The following is an 18146-nucleotide window of genomic DNA, read 5'->3' as shown; positions in this document are numbered from 1 at the left end:
CTCCAGCACCCCCCCGCGACCCTAGTGAGGATTAAGCGGTGTATAGATAATGGATGGATGTTTTGCAGCAGGCCCCTAGACTCTACAAAAGAACACTACCTGTGGTAACTTATTGTAAAATTCTGAAAAATGTTCTCCATATAATTGCACATATCTGACAATATCACAAACCCTTACTAAATGAATAATAAAAAAATATAATCCTTTTATTTATGCAAAATATTATCCATTATGGCCCATACATGACATGTCCAGCAGTTTCCAGGGACTGACAGTGATTGGCTGTTCTTTCAATGCCAGGTGCCTCAATCAGTGGGCGTGGTCTCAAGTCACCTGTGGACGCCATTAAATAGTTCGGGGTTTGTCCTCGGGATGAATGGTGCCATGTGATGTGAGTTTTTGTGGAAATTTATTGCAACTGTCCTGAATATTCTCCAACCATGGCTTCTACAAATCTGTACATTGGTTGCAAGATATGGTTAATTTCAAAAGCCAATAATCGTTATGAGGGGATTTTGTACACAATTGATAAAGTGAACTCCACAATAGTTCTTGCAAAAGGTGAGTGGTCTAGGCCATTTCTTCATTGCTTTTAAGCATATCAAGAAATGATGCTTTTGTGAAGTTTTTTATGTCACAAAGAAAGCATCAAAACCAAAACATGTATCTAACAAAATTCTTAGCTTTGTCAAACATTTCCTTTTAACTAGTCAAATGTTTTGGAACGGAGGGTCGATCCACTGACAGACCAACACCAGCCAGGGATGATGTCTATGATTATATTACTTTCCGGGGAAGTGATATTAAGGATATCTCCCTGTGTGAACCTCCAAGATCCCACCATGGCCTTCCCCCAGATCCTGCAATTGTACAGGTAAACAACAACCCATATTAAAGTCCGGAAAGACCCAGATAATGTGTGATAAATTGTTTAAACAACTAATTTTTCAGTCATCCGGTGCTGGCTCATCGGGCATTTACCCAGCTCTGGGACAGTTTAGCCCCCTAAGGATGTCTGCTTACAACCGTCTTGCTGCCAGTTCTCTGCTTAATCCACAGTATGCTGCAGCTCTTGGTTTAGGTAAATCAACGAGCATGAACCTATTCTGAGTGAACTGACCACAAATTAACACGTCTATACTGCTTTGGGTTGCTTTCATACTGAAGTGTTTGATTGTGTTCTTCATGCAGGGCCTGTGCTTCCAGGCTTGCATGTTGTAAGAGGCCCCATGGTGGAAAAGGCTGTTCAAACCCTCCATGTGGACAGATTCAGGCAGAGGAGAGGTCTGACTGCATTCCGGGCGCAGGACGAGCAGTGGGACAGGAGGAGGCCCCAGAGGATCAACGGACTCAGTTCTCAGACCAGAAGAGGACCTGGAACCACCAGTAAGCTTGCCGACATGCAGTGACAAAAGGCAATAAAGTGTTATGTCCCGCTAAGTGAAATAAAAGTGAACAGCTTGAATTGTTTAATAGTCTTGAAGCATTTTGCAACACTGTAGGAGGGGTTCAGGGAGTACTTCATGTCCATGTGTGCAGTTGTGAAAAATTAAAAGTGAGTTTAGATGTTGGTTTTTGATTTGAAGTGAAGTCAGGCCCAGGTGTGACCACTTCTCGGCAGGAAACTTGGCAGCAGAATTATGAAAACAGGCCACCACCCAGAAGAAGACAAGGTACTTATCAAACATGCAAAAAAAGTCAGAATCTGAAATTTTGGCATATACCTAACAAATTCTAACATGAAGTGCTCTTGTAATTTTAGGAGCTCGAAGGCGTAGGAATCGTGATAGAGGACAGCTGATCGTGGCTAATATTCCATCTCCCATCCTCAAGTTTGACACTGACTTTGATTTTGATTCCTCAAATGCACAGTTTATTAAGGAGGAGCTTGAGAGGGAGGTGCAGAATAGGATGAATGTGAAAGGTTGGTTCAGCTATAAGAGGCCACAAATGCACCATTTTCCCATCAGCTTTTTTTACATATTCTTCTTGAAGGACTACTTTATCAGTTTAAACTTTAACAACTGCCAATCCTATCAGACAGGCAATCTCTTAAGTTCACAAACATTTTGGGCCATGATTTGGTCAACATGGCAGCAGCCATGATGGCACTTCCCTTGTTATTGTGTTCATACCATGTTTTCACATTTACATAGACATCTTCAAAGATTAGGCTCCATTTTGGCACAGGTGCTTGCAGTTTGAACAGAATTCAACTTGAATTCAACAACAGTCGAGTGAGATTTCAAAGCCATCTTCTACCGGATTTGGCACAGCTGAAATAGTGAATCGGTCATTTAAGGCACAGTCGCTCTGCTTGGTGTTCCAATCTGTGTCCCTCCACTGTGGTCACAGTACACATTTCTGTTTGCAGGTAGAAATTTTGAGGTAGAAGAGAAAGAAAATGAAGGATTGCACTCTGCTGCCGAGGATGGTCATTTTGGACCAAAATACTACTATGACAAAGCAAAGTCTTTCTTTGACAAAATCTCATCTGACAGTAGGTTCAGGTAATGGTGACCTTTTTGTTCTCAGTATTCAAATGTTTTGTCATTTTTTTCTGTGATGTAGAGCTACATGTTAATGCCTCTCTTTGTAATAGTTTCAGATTATCGTGGGCAGAGGAGCGGAAACGGAATCTGGAGACTTTTGGAGTCCCCGGAAGGTTCCTGAGGAGCCAAGGATTCAGAGGTGGATACACTGGACGAAGAGGACAAGGCATTGCTCAGACTCTACCTCCTCACAGAACCAGGAGTGGACAGATGTAAAGGCATTAATATTAATTTCATCCTATAATGGTCGCTTCCCTTTTGTTATGGGACTGTTATCCATCACAGTGATCAGCAGAAGTGGCTCTGTTGGTCCTGTATGAAATTATGTTGTTTTTTTTGTCTTTTTCTTTCCTCCCTGTGGCACTTATCTTGCCCCCATTTTGTCAGGATTTTTTTTAACCTCATTTCGAATAAGGTTAATAGTTACTGGAAGAGTTGTGTTTTTTCAAATGGAAATATTTAAGTTTCCACTTAAAATTGCTGTTTGGTTGTTTTGTTTGCTACTAAATAATGTCACTTCTGAAATGTATATTTCATGAAAACAAATTCTGGCTTTGCCACTTAAGAATATTATTATTTGTACATTTATTTAGCAAGTTGTTGCATACTGTAAATGTTAACATGAACTAAACATAAGTGTATTTGAACTGTGTGCATTGATTTGCTTTGACAAATTGAAGCAACAAGTGATCTTCATGTAAATAAACTGAACATTGTCGCATATTGTCATAGTCTGTGACATGCACAAGTAAACTTTATTGACTGTGTAATTTGGACAGATTCCAATGTTAAGTTATTTAGTCTATTATTGGGGAAAAGTGTTTTGGATTATAAATTGACACAATTGCAAATGTGGAATTTGTGTGTATGTATATATATATATATATATATATATATACATACACACACACACACTACTCACAAAAAGTTAGGAATATTTGACTTTCAGGTGAAACTTATGGAAAAAGTGAGAAGTTCCTGCTACAGCCATATTGTATCATGAAAGTAGGACATTTAAGTAGAAGCATCCAATGATGATTTCCTCATCTTAAACAATTTATTGACACAAAAGCCAACAACAGTGGTGGGTATACCACAACAAAAAATGTCAGTGTCTCAGTAACTTGTCATGTGCCCTTGAGCATCAATTACAGCTTGATGACTGGAGTTGAATGGCATTCCTTAGTCGGTTCTGCAGGGCACTGTTCACAATGAAGCGGTCATCGGTGTGGGATGTGGCTTAAGGACATCCACTTCTATACCTTTCTGTGACTCTTCCAGACTCTCTGTTGCAATCTGCTGATCACGCTCTGTGACACTCTAAGCTCAGTGGCCGCTTCCGTCTGAGAACATCCTGTTTGAAGCCTCACAATGGTGGGGTACTGTTGATTAATTGTTAGGTGTCGCCTTGGTCTCATGATGTCGAAATGGGAACAGCGTGATGAGGAGGACTGTTTAAATACCAGCTCTAACTGAACCAAGAAATTTATTGGCGCAAACACCTGTTGTGAATTTTGCCGTTAAGCACTGTGTTAGAGATCCACAAGTTGTGCAAAAAATGCTGAAACACTGAACTGTTGGACATGTGCATTCAAAAGTTTAGAGAAAGCCACAAAAATTTCACCTGTAAAAATTATAGTGCATTTTAGATTCATCTTGAAATTTCACCCGGAAGACGAATATTCCTAACTTTTTGTGAGTAGCGTGCAATGTTCCCTCTAATTTTTCCTGAGTCTGAGCAAACACACAAACTCCCTGAGCGTCCCTTGGACCACTGTGAGCAACATCAGACGTGTGCACTGTGGTCACACCAGCATCGCATCCATTCAAGTTACATGGTTCATTAAAAGAATCAAATTACAGCATTTACATTTCTGTTAAAACACTTTGTCAACAGGAGCCAGTTGAAGGCTGCAGTGATTTTAGTGACACTACAATGTATAAGAGTGAAGTTATTGAATATTTGTCTCTCTTTACTGTTGCAGCAGTTTTGCAAATTGCAGACGGACCCTGTTCACTCCATAGACACCAATGTTATTCCTGTAGCTTGAAAGACAGCTACTTTTGATAAAACTGGGCTTGTAGCACATTGCCTGCCTTGCAACAATGGGAAAGAGGCACCGTTTATGTTTTGACAACCTATATCTAATGAGTTATTGATGCTGGAAGTCTGAATCTGTGAATATCTTTCCAACTTTACTGAACTTGGGGCCACTACCACCTAAGGAGTGATATATTTAATTTTGAAAAAAGCATTTAGCCATACTTAAAGCTTTAAGTGCTTTATTAACACGGAACTAAAAATTTTGTATTGTTTTATTATCACAGGTTCTGTCTGAAAAGAGGTGGCATCATTTTAAACAGTGAAATCAAACTAACAAAATGTAATGACCAACCAGTGAGCAATACTGGATTCTGCAAAAACATAAACAACTTTTTAAAAAATCTAAATCTTATCTTAACACAGTTAATGTATTAACTTATTTTTGTGTGTATGCATGTATTTATTGATTTATTTAGTACTGTTAACATATCAGAGTTCTGAGTGAATTTTTCTTAAGATAGGCAAAGGCCATTTATTGATTACATATAGGCTATTAAATGTTTATTAAAAACTAAAAAGCATTAAAAAAAAAAACAACTTAGGCATTTATTGAGTCACTAAAATACTGTAGAGTACAGACCACATCAGCATGATTATAAGCATCCTCTGGTAAATTAACAACCAGATACTGATGTCTCTCACCATATGGACTTCAGGAGATGACTGGGGATGATAAACTGTGACCTACTGGTTGGGTTCTCTCTGTTCTCATGTTTCTTACATGTTTGTCCCCTGACAGCCGGGTCCTAATGTTTTTTGAGCAACACACCATACTATGACGTTTTTACAATGATGGTTCTACTATGGAACCAGTTTGACATGTTCAGGTGTTCTTTGTGTGAAAACTCAGAGATTTCAGGTATCAGAAGGTGGTTTTCAACTTTCTTTGTTAACTTTCTGCTTCAACTTTAAACTAAATTTCCTTCACTAACCCAGCCCTCTGGACTTCCAGTAAGCTGTGTTCCTATTGGCTGTCCAGGTGGCTGCTTGGTGTTATCAGGAACACCTGAGCAGCTCAGTGTCTTCCTGCTTTATTTGGCTGCAGCCAAACATTTCCTCTGCTTCACCAGTGAACCGGGTTTGGCTCTGTTGCTTTAGCTTGTTCTTTAGGCGTTGGCTTGCAGCTTCCAGCAGTAAAATCATCTTTAATGTGTTTCTTGGTGTGTTTTAGGGCTTTGTACTGGATAGTTGTCTTGGTAAATGTGGTTCTTTAGCCACAGTTAGCACATGGTGCTAATGTGTGCAGTGATTAGTGGATTTGGTACAGCTGAGTTGTGTCTTCATCTTGGCTGTAGTGAGTCTTTAGAGGTTTTTGGTCAGACACATTCTGTATTCTTGTTTGTGAACCCACGTTGGTTGTCCAGAAGGTAAGAGTTCCTGTCCTGATTCTCTGTTCTCAGAGGTTCTCTGGTAGGCTGCAGGAGACTTTAGCGTTTGGGTTGTGCTAGTTTGGTTTTTGTATAGTTTCATTTGGACGACTATCTTGAGGCCCCTCCATGTGGTTTAGTGAGGTTTTCTGCAACAGTTCTACAAAGCAACCTGCAGCAGAAGAGACTTTGAGAGTTTTTAGGAAGTTCTGGAGACCAGACTTTAGAGCAGCAGAAACATTTGTCAGCAGTTTGAGCAGGAGAAGGTGAGCTTCAGAGTAGAAATGAGACGGAAACCTTCTTGACCCGTGTGGTGAGGTCCTGTACCAAGAGTTTGAGCAGGTTGTGAAGAGTCTGTAGTTCTTTGGTCTGAAAGCACAAGAAGAGTCGACTCATTAAAGAAAACAGGAGATATTGTTGGTTCTTCTGTCGTTCTGCAGTTTCCTTAGACTGAATATCAAGTTTATATTTTAAATGATTTCCCATGTGAGCCCAAGAAGACTTCAATAAACTCCCTCCATCCCCTGGACACAACACATTTTATTACCATGTTAAATTTTTTTTTTTTTTTTAATGTTTTTGAGTTTTAATCATAGTTTTAGCATATTTTTTTTCTCTTTGCTTGTTTAGTTTTGTCATCTGTGTAAAAGGTGCTAAACAAATAAAGTTGAATTTATAAACTGAATAACTGACTAACTCATGATTGTGACAACAGAAGTATTTTCATTGTGATTTAAGGGTTTATTCCATTTTTAAGGTTGGGGTTAAAATCTTGACAGAAAACAAAGATTGAAGAAATAAACTACATAACAAAAAGCAATTAAATCAAAGGGAAAAAATGTAATACAATAAAACTTAAAAAGGTTTAGTATTAAAAAGTATTTTTGAATGTTTAATTATCAAAAACATTTTATCTGTAATTTTTAATATTTGTATTTGAAAAATTTTGTTTAATTTCATAATTACATGTATTGTATCTTGTTTAAATATCTAATTCAATATTTTGTCTGTTCAATAGAATTTAATTGTATTTAATGTTTAACTATATTAAACAGACAAAATATTGAATTAGATAATTAAACAAGATACAATGCATGTAATTATGAAATTAAACAAAACTGATTTTTTTTTCTTTCCCAATATTTAATTTTTCAATTAAATCTTTAAGGTTTTTCTTTTTAAATGTTTTACCATCTTTTAATGTTTAATTTTCTTTTTAAATGCTTCGTTGTATTTTCTGTTTAATTCCTATTTAAAGTTTTATTGTCTTTAAGATGTAATTTTCTAATTAAACATTTAATTTTTTAATTAAATGTTTTGTCTTTTTAAAGGTTTAATAATCTAATTAATTGTTTTGTATTTTTTTAAATGTTTCATATTCTTTTGTTTAATTGTATTTTTGGAATGTTTAATTATCGAAGATATTTTATCTGTAATTTTTATTATTTGTATTTGAAATATTTTGTTTAATTTCATAGTTACATGTATTGTATCTTGTTGAATTATCTCATTCAATATTTTGTCTGTTTAATATAGTTAAACATTGAATACAATTACATTCTATTAAACAGACAAAATATTGAATGAGATAATTCAAAAGATTTAATCGAAAAATTAAATATTGGGAAAGAAAAAAGAATTCAAACAAGCCGATAAAACATTTGAAAAAAACAATTAAACATTCAAAAGACAAAACATTTCGAAATCAAATCAGACATTAGAAAAGAATAAAAGGTGAGAAAAGAGCAAAACTAAACATTTAAGAAGAATCAAACTAAAGACAAAACATTTGAAAAGACACCAGTTAGATTTTAGAAGATCAAATTAGACAGAAGAGACAATAAAACGATCAAAAAGAGCAAAAACAGATAAAGTTCTTAAAGCGTTTTCTAGTCTGAAATGAAAACATCAAGTTGTTTCTTCAAACATTTCCTCTTTTTATGTTCTTGGTTTGATTATGGATAGATTTAGTAAGAACTCATTTCAGAAAACAGCGTTCCAGATAAAGTCTACTAGTAGTTGAAGGCATTTATCAAACTAATGTTACCTTCAGATCTCCACAGACTTTACTGTTCAGCGAAGAGAATCAAAGTTTGTTGAGGATTTCTAAAAAACCCACAGGTGAAGGTCTGAGAAGAACTCAGATGGATGGTCTAAATGTGAAATCAAGACTCATGGTCACAAGTTTTAAGGCTTCTGTTAACGATAAAGTTCAAACTAACAGAGAAGTACTGAGAAACTTTTAAGATTTCAGTCCTCAGACTGTCTAAAGGTTCAAACTAACAGAGAACTACTCAGGAATTTTTAAGATTTCAGTCCTCAGACTGTCTGAAGGTTCAAACTAACAGAGAAGTACTGAGAAACTTTTAAAACTTCAGCCCTGAGACTGTCTGAAGGTTCAAACTAACAGAGAACTACTGTGGGACTTAGAAAATTTCAGCCCTCAGACTGTCTGAAAGCTCAGGTCCTGAGGACTTGGGAGGTGTGGAGGCTTTGGAAAGTCTTGGAACTGAGGGTTCCACCCTCCAGCACAAAGGCTGAAGTCCAACCTCCTGAAAAAAACGGTCGAGTCGAGACACGAGTTTAAAAAAAACTCGAAAACAAGAAAAAATAGATGACAAATGCGCAAAAAAAAGAAGAATTAGTATCTGAGCGTATAGCTCAGGGGATAAGAAGACAGACTACCAACTGGAAGGTTGCAGGTTCAAGACTCACCACTGGCACTTTTCTTTCTTTGTCTTTGTCAGCATTTTGAGAAAAATTTAAGAAGCATCTGGTCTTGAACCAGCGACCTGCAGCTCCATAGGCAAATCCTTAACTCACTGAGCTACAGATCAGATAAAAAGAAATAATTTCGTCGTCCCTTTGGCATCGTAGTTTCTGAAGTGACCACATGGGCAGAGCCAAGGCGGAGTCTGGGTGGAGTCAGGGCGGAGAGTAGGCGGGGAGGTGGGTGGCGGCCTCCCCCCTCTACTCCCCCACCACCCACCACACCTTCCCCCGCCCGACGAGTTCTTCGAGTCTCCACGAGTTCTTCGAGTCTCGACAGGTTTTCCCGAGTTTCTGGAGTTTCCACAAGGTTGGAGGCAGAACAAGTTGTCATGAAGAGGTGTTGAAGTCGGCCAGGATGGACTGACTTTTTAAAGCGACTAGAAGAAAGACGACTAGAAGATCAGGTCTTTGACCACCATCCATAAAATCCATGGAGTCGGCTCCAGAGAAATGAAAGAAGGTCAACTTTTATCAACCTCCATCCAGATGTTCAACTCGATATCTTTACTTTGAGAATTTTAGCTCCACAAACCTTTAGTATCACACTTTATTATCCTTTATTAGGACTTTCATGGAATCCACCAGCAGATTTAGTTTTTGTTGAGAAACTTTATTCTTGTCGTCGTGGGACTGCAGTATTTAAAACTCTTCCTTCTATTTGACCTCATGTTTATTAGTTTTAGTGGAGAAAGTTTGAATTGTCAATTAGTCTCTTAAAAACTAAATAATAAATTGGATTAGTCAAGAGGTTTAAATTTCTTACTTTGTCATATTTTAAATATGACAAAAAAAATATAAAAATAAAGCATCTTGAGACAATTTGACCTGTAATTGGCATTATATAAATAAAATTCAATTAAAATTGTATGTATCTTGTAATGTTGGAGTAATTCAGCCATATTTGTTAGAAAACACATTTTCTTTGTCCATTAATCTGTTGTTTTCTCCAGTAATTCATTTCTTCTTTTGGTTTATAAAATGTCAAACCCAAATATATTCAGCTTACTGTCCAAAAAGATTTACATTCATGATGCAGGAATCAGGCAGTTTTTCACTTTTTATCTTAGTTTAGTCAGAAAGATAGTTGATAATGTGTGAATTGTTGCAGCTTGTGAGCCATAGAAGGTTTTAATCTTTGGGGCCGAGTGTCAGAAAACATTTAGAAACCAACATCAACAAAACACTCGACAAAGATTTGAACATCATTAAAGGGAAATCCAACTTTTGCATGACAATGTCTAATTAAAGGACATTTATTTCCAACGTAAATGTGTGATATTCATCCTCTGGAGCTTTCTCTTCACATCATCTTCCACCTGGACTGCTTTGGTCGGGCGCATGTGCAACAAACATTTGAAAAACTGCACTTTAACATCAATGAATGACACTGAAGTTTAATCTCTACATAAATGAGACTGAGTCTGGATGTGCTGCTCTGTCATTAACTCCTAAGTTTAGGGAAAGTTCAAACAAAAGAGGACAGTTCAGATCAGACTTGAGAATGAGCTTATTTTGAACAAACATCTCAGACTTTCTGAGCTTCAGCACCTCTAGCAAGATATTTTAACAACAAGCAACTCAAGAGATCCAGAAGTTGGAGAGAGTTAGCTTTAGCTGAGCCAAAGAACATGTGGGACGCTAACCTAGCAAACATTTCAGACTTTTCTCTGTGAATTCTGAGAAATAATTTCCTATTTAATGACAGAGCTACACATCTTAACTCAGTCTCATTAAAACAGACTCTAATTCAGTGTCATCCATCCATATTAAAGTGCAGTTACCCAAAATGTTTGTTGCATGAGCTCCAACAAAACCTGTCCAGGTAGAAGGCCACTTTGACAAACAGGAAGTGGAAGATTCCAAGCAGATTTATAGAAGGGGGAACCGGACTGTACTAAGTGTGGTCGAGTATAGAGGGGTGTTTTGTGGGTTTTTAAGGCTGATAATGATTATTAGTGAGACATTTGGAGTAGATATTCATTTGCAGTAAATGAAAGTATTTAAAATCTTGGAGTTAAACTTAGAAGAACACAAACTCTAACAGAAAACTTTGTTGATACGTTTTTGTTTTGTTTACAGATGTTAAGTTAAAGGAGTTTTATTCGTGACGTATAACCAATCAAATCACTCCAGAAGACAGAGCGACCACAGGTAGATAAAGGTTCAGAGCCAAAAGTAGCACCATTTTTAAATTTATTACCGTAAATCAGTAAAAAATAAAATGCTGATAATCAGTAAATCAGTTATCCAAAGTTGTTTAAATCAATCCAACTGGACTTTAAGAAGGTTCCTTGAAGACGTTTCACCTCTCATCCAAGAGGCTTCTTCAGTTCTGGTGGTGGTTGATGTTGCCTCAGCTTATAACCTCTGTGAGGTGTGGTCAGTGTTATTCACATTCCAACGACCATTGCCAAGGCCAGTCAGCCACAATTACTACAATTCTACAATGTATGTCTCTTTCCTTTGACTTGTTATTTGTTGTTTTCTGGATTGTACTCAGCTGCATGCCTTCGTCCACCCGGCCTCCGTTGACTCGTCCGCCTGCCGTCTCTGGAGCTGAAGCTGGATTGGAACAGACCAAAGTACAGTCCAATCACGATGCCAGCTGCCTCTCAAAAGGCTCCTTCATCTGGCAGTGGCAGCACTTCTTCTGAGGGGAAGCTGAGCTGGTCCAGCAGAACTTTGGAGATGTGTTCCAGTGGTTGGTGGATGTGTGGGGAGATAGAGAGGGACCTTTGAATTGTTCACAAAGGAAAACAGGGAACCCATTGGTAGTTTTAGTTTAGGGTGCTACTGCGGTGTGTTTTTGGGTTTTAAGAGGTGAACAGGAAGAGGTTTTTTTTCGTATTGATTATCTTTTACTTTGTTCCTGGTTGGAATGCCCATCAATGTCAACATGAAGTTCACTTTTAGTTCTGTTTATTTATTTTTATTTTACTAACACCCATTTGTTTTTAACCCCCTCACGTGTTGTTGTAAACTTAATCTTTCAAATAAATTCTCGTCTAACCCTCTGGAAACCAGCGTTTGGACTGTTTTTGTGTTGCTCCTCACCTACTGACAGCTGTGGACTAAAGGCTATACTGTGACGTTTTTAGAGCGACATGCTATACTATGATGTTTGTTGGGCGACACGCTATACTATAGGCTTTTTTAATTGACATATTACTGTGACTTTTTTTTGTTTTCATTTTTTTTTGTTTTTTTTAGCAACATATAAGAATTCGAACAGTTTTAAAAGTTACTATACTTTTACTTGTGCAATGAAATTATTATTCTATGGTATTTTTTAGATGACATATTATACTCTGATGTTTTCTTGAATTACATACTATTTTGACAATATACTGCACTATGACATTTTTTGAACCACATATGACAATTTTAGGCAACATTCTATCATTTTGCGCTTTTTGAACCACATAATAATCTATGTTTTGTTTTTTTTTTTGCCAACATGCTGTACTATGAACTACAGGCCATACTATGTTATTCTTGAGTAAAACATACTATACTTTGACGTTTTCTGAACTACATCCTATACTATGGCGTTATACCCAGAGTGCTTTGGTTACATGTTGATTTATAATCTAGATTTTTTTCTGTTTTGTTTTTTGACAGGATTACCACAGACCTGACCGTGAACACCGTTGACACCCACCTCAGGGACGCTGCCTAAGATCTCAAGGCTGCTTGGTCGTGGTCTTTCTGGCACGTACTCTTCCAAGATGAGCCGGGAAGTTTAACACTGATGGAATGACACCAGGTCTAAGCAACAAACTTCCAATTCCTCCTCAACCCATCGTCTCTGGGAAACCTACATGGAGTAAGAAAAGTAGACAGAGAAGTAATTAAGTCTGTACACAACATATTAAAAAGAAATCATGCTAATAAATTAAGTACAAAGAACCGAATTCGCCAATATACTGGAGACCAGAGCTATTTAATTTGATAAGTATAACCTTGTTTAGTAACATTTCAATTATTTGAGAGCAGTCCTAAAGAACTGCCTGTAATCCCAATCATCAGCCCACAATTACTACAATTCTACAATGTATGTCTCTTTCCTTTGACTTGTTATTTGTTCAATATACGATGTATATGATGGCGTTTTTTCATACCAAAAGCTATACTATGATGTTTTCTAAGAGACATACGATGCTACTCTGTTCTGGCCCTGAGCTGCTGCACTCCTCCTCTGTTGTTTTCTGGATTGTACTCAGCTGCATGCCTTCGTCCACCCGGCCTCCGTTGACTCGTCCCGCCTGCCGTCTCTGGAGCTGAAGCTGGATTGGAACAGACCAAAGTACAGTCCAATCACGATGCCAGCTGCTTCTCAAAAGGCTCCTTCATCTGGCAGGTGGCAGCACTTCTTCTGAGGGGAAGCTGAGCTGGCCCGGCAGAACTTTGGAGATGTGTTCCAGTGGTTGGTGGATGTGTGGGGAGATAGAGAGGGACCTTTGAATTGTTCAGAAAGGAAAACAGGGAACCCATTGGTAGTTTTAGTTTAGGGTGCTACTGCGGTGTGTTTTTGGGTTTTAAGAGGTGAACAGGAAGAGTTTTTTTTGTTTGTATTGATTATCTTTTACTTTGTTCCTGGTTGGAATGCCCATCAATGTCAACATGAAGTTCACTTTTAGTTCTGTTTATTTATTTTTATTTTACTAACAGCCATTTGTTTTTAACCTCCTCACATGTTGTGTTGTTGTAAACTTACTCTTTCAAATAAATTCTCGTCTAATCCTCTGGAAACCAGCGTTTGGACTGTTTTTGTGTTGCTCCTCACCTACTGACAGCTGTAGACTAAAGGCTATACTGTGACGTTTTTAGAGCGACATGCTATACTATGATGTTTGTTGGGCGACACGCTATACTATAGGCTTTTTTAATTGACATATTACTGTGACTTTTTTTTGTTTTAGTTTTTTTTGGTTATTTTTAGCAACATATAAGAATTCGAACAGTTTTAAAAGTTACTATACTTTTACTTGTGCAATGAAATTATTATTCTATGGCATTTTTTAGATGACATATTATACTCTGATGTTTTCTTGAATTACATACTATTTTGACAATATACTGCACTATGACATTTTTTGAACCACATATCATACATGACAATTTTAGGCAACATCCTATCATTTTGCGCTTTTTGAACCACATAATAATCTATGTTTTGTTTTTTTTTCTTGCCAACATGCTGTACTATGAACTACAGGCCATACTATGTTATTCTTGAGTAAAGCATACTATACTTTGACATTTTCTGAACTACATCCTATACTATGGCATTATACACAGAGTGCTTTGGTTACATGTTGATTTATAATCTAGATTTTTTTTTCTGTTTTGTTTTTTGACAGGATTACCACAGACCTGACTGTGAACACCGTTGACACCCACCTGAGGGAGACTCTGCCTAAGATCTCAAGGCTGCTTGGTCGTGGTCTTTCTGGCACGTACTCTTCCAAGATGAGCCGGGAAGTTTAACATTGATGGAATGACACCAGGTCTAAGCCGACAAACTTCCAATTCCTCCTCAACCCATAGTCTCTGGGAAACCTACATGGAGTAAGAAAAGTAGACAGAGAAGTAATTAAGTCTGTACACAACATATTAAAAAGAAATCATGCTAATAAATTAAGTACAAAGAACCGAATTCGCCATTATACTGGAGACCAGAGCTATTTAATTTGATAAGTATAACCTTGTTTAGTAACATTTCAATTATTTGAGAGCAGTCCTAAAGAACTGCCTGTAATCCCAATCATCACCTATGAAAAGTCATTCCAAGTTTCCTTGTCTCAATCGCACGACGCAGTGTGTAATTGTATGCAGCACAGTGAGCCAGCATACTTGTTTCCGTTTTCACGCCGTCTACATCAACGGAATGCACTGAAGCTTTTCCCCCACTAGCTTAGCCTCGTTGTAGCACGCAGCTCAAAGGGGCGTGTCCTATCTACTCATTCATATCTATAGCCGCGATTCCACAAGCATCTACTCGGCGCGGTACGGTTCGCCACTATTGTATCTGACTCGGCTCGTCTCGGTTTAGTTGTTTTTCCATATAGCCTCATCGTGGGTGGAGTCGTCATAGCGCAGTGAGCCGAAAGTCCCTTAACGTCATTTGCGTGCGACACAAACGCAACATAACGGAGGCGATGGTTCACCTGCTGCTCGGTCTGTGGCTTTCTGTCAGATTCAAAGTAATAGAAGAGTCGGAGAAAGCTGAGAGCGGCGAGTCGGAACACTCAGGAGACACACAGGAGAGTTTGGGAGGCGATGCAGCAGTATCAAGCTGAAGACAAGAGGATATGAACTAGACGACATATGAGGGTAAGCTAATGCTAGTTCGCTAGCTATCGTGTATCAGTCCTGTGAACGACCCTGTAATGGCTGCAGTTTGTCGCTATTAGGTATTAAAACATGTATGCTGTGTATGTGTTTCAGATGCTCTCTGATGAGACTTCATGGGATTTACCTGAAGCAGCAGCACATGAGCCTGCAGTGGCACAAGGTGTAGAGGAGGAGGACAGAGATGTACAGGATGCATTGATGCACTACGTGTCATGCAAAGTTATTCTTCTCACTATACTTCTATTTTTCTGTCCCCGGACCGCTATCGTTTTCTTTAATGCAATTCTGACAATAAACTTTTGTACCTTTTGCAGATGTGTCTGTGCTATTGTTTTATTTGTGAAGGTTAGTAAGATTACATGACAAATTAAACACCAAAACATTAAAACAGCTGTTTTAAGAATATTCCAGTTTGATAAATCAGTATTGCTTTGGTGTAATTCAGTCAACGGAATTATGAACCATAAAGGAGTTTGTGTTAAAACATTAAATCCCATTAAACATAAATGCATTATTAGGGAATACAGAATTGTTTGGTTCAGACTGTTGACTCTTTTCCTACCAGTGTCTTAACAGACAAAATGAAAAGTTATGATGCAATCACATAAGTCACAAAATAGTTTATTAGTCAGCAGCAAAATCAAAACTATTTACAATGTGCAAAGTACAAACTGGTGGGCCTGTCCTACAGTGGAGGGGTAAAAGTAAAACTATATACAACTAAATCTCAAGTCTCTGGGAGGTGGACTCGCTGGCTGCCCACTGCCTGCACCAGCTGCCCCAGCACACCCAGGAATGACTGGTTGAAGGCAGCATTCTGGGCCATCTCCTCCGCTGCAAGGCCGCTTCATTCTCTCTTGCCTCGCTGAGGAGCAACCAGATGTTCTCATCATGCTGGGCACTGTTCTGCTCCTTCTCAGCCTGCATCTCCACAAGCACGCTTGGAAGGCCCAATTTTCTGTTGCACCTTTTCCTCTTGCCTAGACCAAAGACAGAAAAGTGATCAGAATCAGCTTTAGTAAGTACACAACATGCAAGGAATTTGGTTTCGGCTGTTGGTGTCACACTACGAATATGGAAGAGAATAATAAAAAATAAAGAAACTATAGAAAGAGGAACAGGAAGAAAAATGAAATAGCAAAATTAAATAAAACAATATATACAGAAATTTACAGCTAGACTGGAATAAACACATTAGCAAAATGATAATTGCTATAAACAGTAGTGCAAAAGCAGAGAATGCTGTTCATGGTGAAAAAAATGCTGTACATGTCCATTGGAATACTGACTATTGTACAGGTGTTTAGGAATGGCTCAGCTGTTTATTACAGTGATGGCAGTGGGGAAGAAACTGTTTTTGTGTCTGGTGATTTCTGTGTACAGGGATCTGTAGTGCCTACCAGAGGGGAGGGGGGAGACAGTTTATGTCCAGGGTGAGTGGGGTCTCTGATGATGTTTTCTGCAGTCCGTACTATAGGCTGTAGTCTGTTTCTGTCCGGCTGTGTGGCTGATCCAGAAGTGCACAGGACAGATCGGATGACTGCAGTGTAGAACTGGATCAGCAGCTCCTGCAGCAGGCCATGTCTCCTCAGCTGTTGTAGGAAATACATCCTCTGCTGAGCCTTTTTCAGGATGGAGTGGATGTTTGTCTCCCACTGCAGGTCCTGAGAGATTGTAGTCCCCAGGAGCTAGAAGGACTCCACAGCTATGATGTGATGTGTTTAGCCACCCGTCCATTGATTTTCAATCATGATCATGTCTTTGATTGTTTTACTTTAATAAATTTTTGGCACTCTTTACTTTTTTATCTCCTCCACCACAACTAAAAACAACGTGGTGTGAACTTCATTTCATCTTGTGCACATTTTGGAGTTCCTAAGAACAGCTGTGTTTTCTTATTTCTATGTATATTTTCATTCAGTTTCACAGTTACCTAGTGACTATAAGAAGAATGGTTGCAATACTACATTGCACGAGAAAGTAAATTAGAGTGACTTGCTTGTTAAGTCAATAGGAAAAAAATGGAGCTGCATGTGTTCTGTTTATGTGTCACTGTAGCTACATGTAGCTTTCATCAGGCCTTCCTGAGCTGGCTGCTGCACAGTTTGCATTTACACCTGTCTGAATTCTTGGTCGTTGGTTTCGCTGTTCTGATCATGCTTGCAGGCATTTACACCTGCAATAATAATAATGCGAAAATCAACCATGGTCTCTGTTTACCGTGTCTTACCGGTAATAAGACGTTGCTGTTACGTTGATGTTGACAGGGTCGGTGTCCGAGCTGGTACTGGTGTCGAAGCTGGTGCTGGAGAGGAGCCGCTGCTGGTGGTAGAGAGGAGGCAGGGGAGCTGGGGGCTCCGCGACGGAGGTGGAGTAGGCTTCGCATGTGGAAAGGGATTCTTGAACAGAAATAAACATTCACCCTAAGTACACGAAAAATACGACATTGTAACTTGTGGAAAAAAATAAACCTGTACGACCACTAGCTTAGTTCGTCATGCAGACTGATGTATTAGCTTCTGAGAGCTAAACGTTAGAAACAGCAGCACGAAATACAAGCAGAGCACGGAGCTAGCGCTGATGGCTAACTAGCTAGCGCTGATGGCTAACTAGCTAGCTTATTGTCTGCTACAGGAGACAACAACGTTACTTTCTAAATATACTTGTTTGCTTAAAAGAAGCTTGCCACCAATGGGATAAATGATGTAAAAGTTTCTTGAAGTCACCAAACACTCACCATTCTTGAACGTCTCCAACAATGCAGCGGCTGAGTCTCCCTCCTGTTGCTCGTCGGTGCGGTGCCATTAAATAGCTTCCATTAAACCTCTTCCAACACCTCCTGGTTGACCCACGCCGGCCGCTGTGGTCCTTGGTGGACCAATAGTCATTTTTGAGCTTTTTCAGCTTCTCCCTACACTGCTTCATTGTCCTCTTTATATACAGTCTACTGTATATATGTGAGCGGCCATCCGCTCAGAGACCTCCTGATAAACT

The 18146-nt window shown here is 38.6% G+C and overlaps 1 protein-coding gene and 2 long non-coding RNA genes across 3 annotated transcripts; 2 read left to right on the top strand and 1 right to left on the bottom strand.

The window, feature by feature from the left end:
* The first annotated feature begins 155 nt into the window (after positions 1 to 155).
* LOC111588731 (protein LSM14 homolog B) lies at positions 156 to 3278 on the top strand. Its single transcript, XM_023299264.3, has 8 exons — positions 156 to 561; positions 711 to 874; positions 952 to 1081; positions 1192 to 1386; positions 1587 to 1673; positions 1763 to 1924; positions 2375 to 2510; positions 2603 to 3278. Exons 1-8 carry the CDS (start codon positions 441 to 443, stop codon positions 2766 to 2768), a joined length of 1161 nt encoding a protein of 386 aa, XP_023155032.2. The 5' UTR covers positions 156 to 440; the 3' UTR covers positions 2769 to 3278.
* Positions 3279 to 4818: 1540 nt separating this feature from the next.
* LOC129349431 (uncharacterized) lies at positions 4819 to 14366 on the bottom strand. The gene is made up of 3 exons (XR_008602431.1): positions 14199 to 14366; positions 12953 to 13253; positions 4819 to 6392 (listed from the first exon to the last, which is right to left on the bottom strand). It is a non-coding gene; the product is annotated as an uncharacterized LOC129349431 (long non-coding RNA).
* Positions 14367 to 14796: 430 nt separating this feature from the next.
* Positions 14797 to 15461, top strand: LOC129349429 (uncharacterized). Its single transcript, XR_008602429.1, has 2 exons — positions 14797 to 15131; positions 15246 to 15461. It is a non-coding gene; the product is annotated as an uncharacterized LOC129349429 (long non-coding RNA).
* The last annotated feature ends 2685 nt before the right edge of the window (positions 15462 to 18146 follow it).

This window comes from Amphiprion ocellaris, chromosome 8 (assembly GCF_022539595.1).
Source record: "Amphiprion ocellaris isolate individual 3 ecotype Okinawa chromosome 8, ASM2253959v1, whole genome shotgun sequence".
Lineage (NCBI taxonomy): Eukaryota > Metazoa > Chordata > Actinopteri > Pomacentridae > Amphiprion > Amphiprion ocellaris.
Note: the sequence above shows the minus strand (reverse complement) of the source record. Positions and strands in the feature narration are given on the sequence as shown.

Coding starts and splice junctions, on each gene's coding strand:
- LOC111588731 (XM_023299264.3), top strand. CDS start 441: ATGGCTTCTACAAATCTGTACATTGGTTGCAAGATATGGTTAATTTCA. Junction 875..951: donor CAGATCCTGCAATTGTACAG/GTAAACAACAAC, acceptor CTAATTTTTCAG/TCATCCGGTGCTGGCTCATC. Junction 1,674..1,762: donor ACCACCCAGAAGAAGACAAG/GTACTTATCAAA, acceptor TTGTAATTTTAG/GAGCTCGAAGGCGTAGGAAT.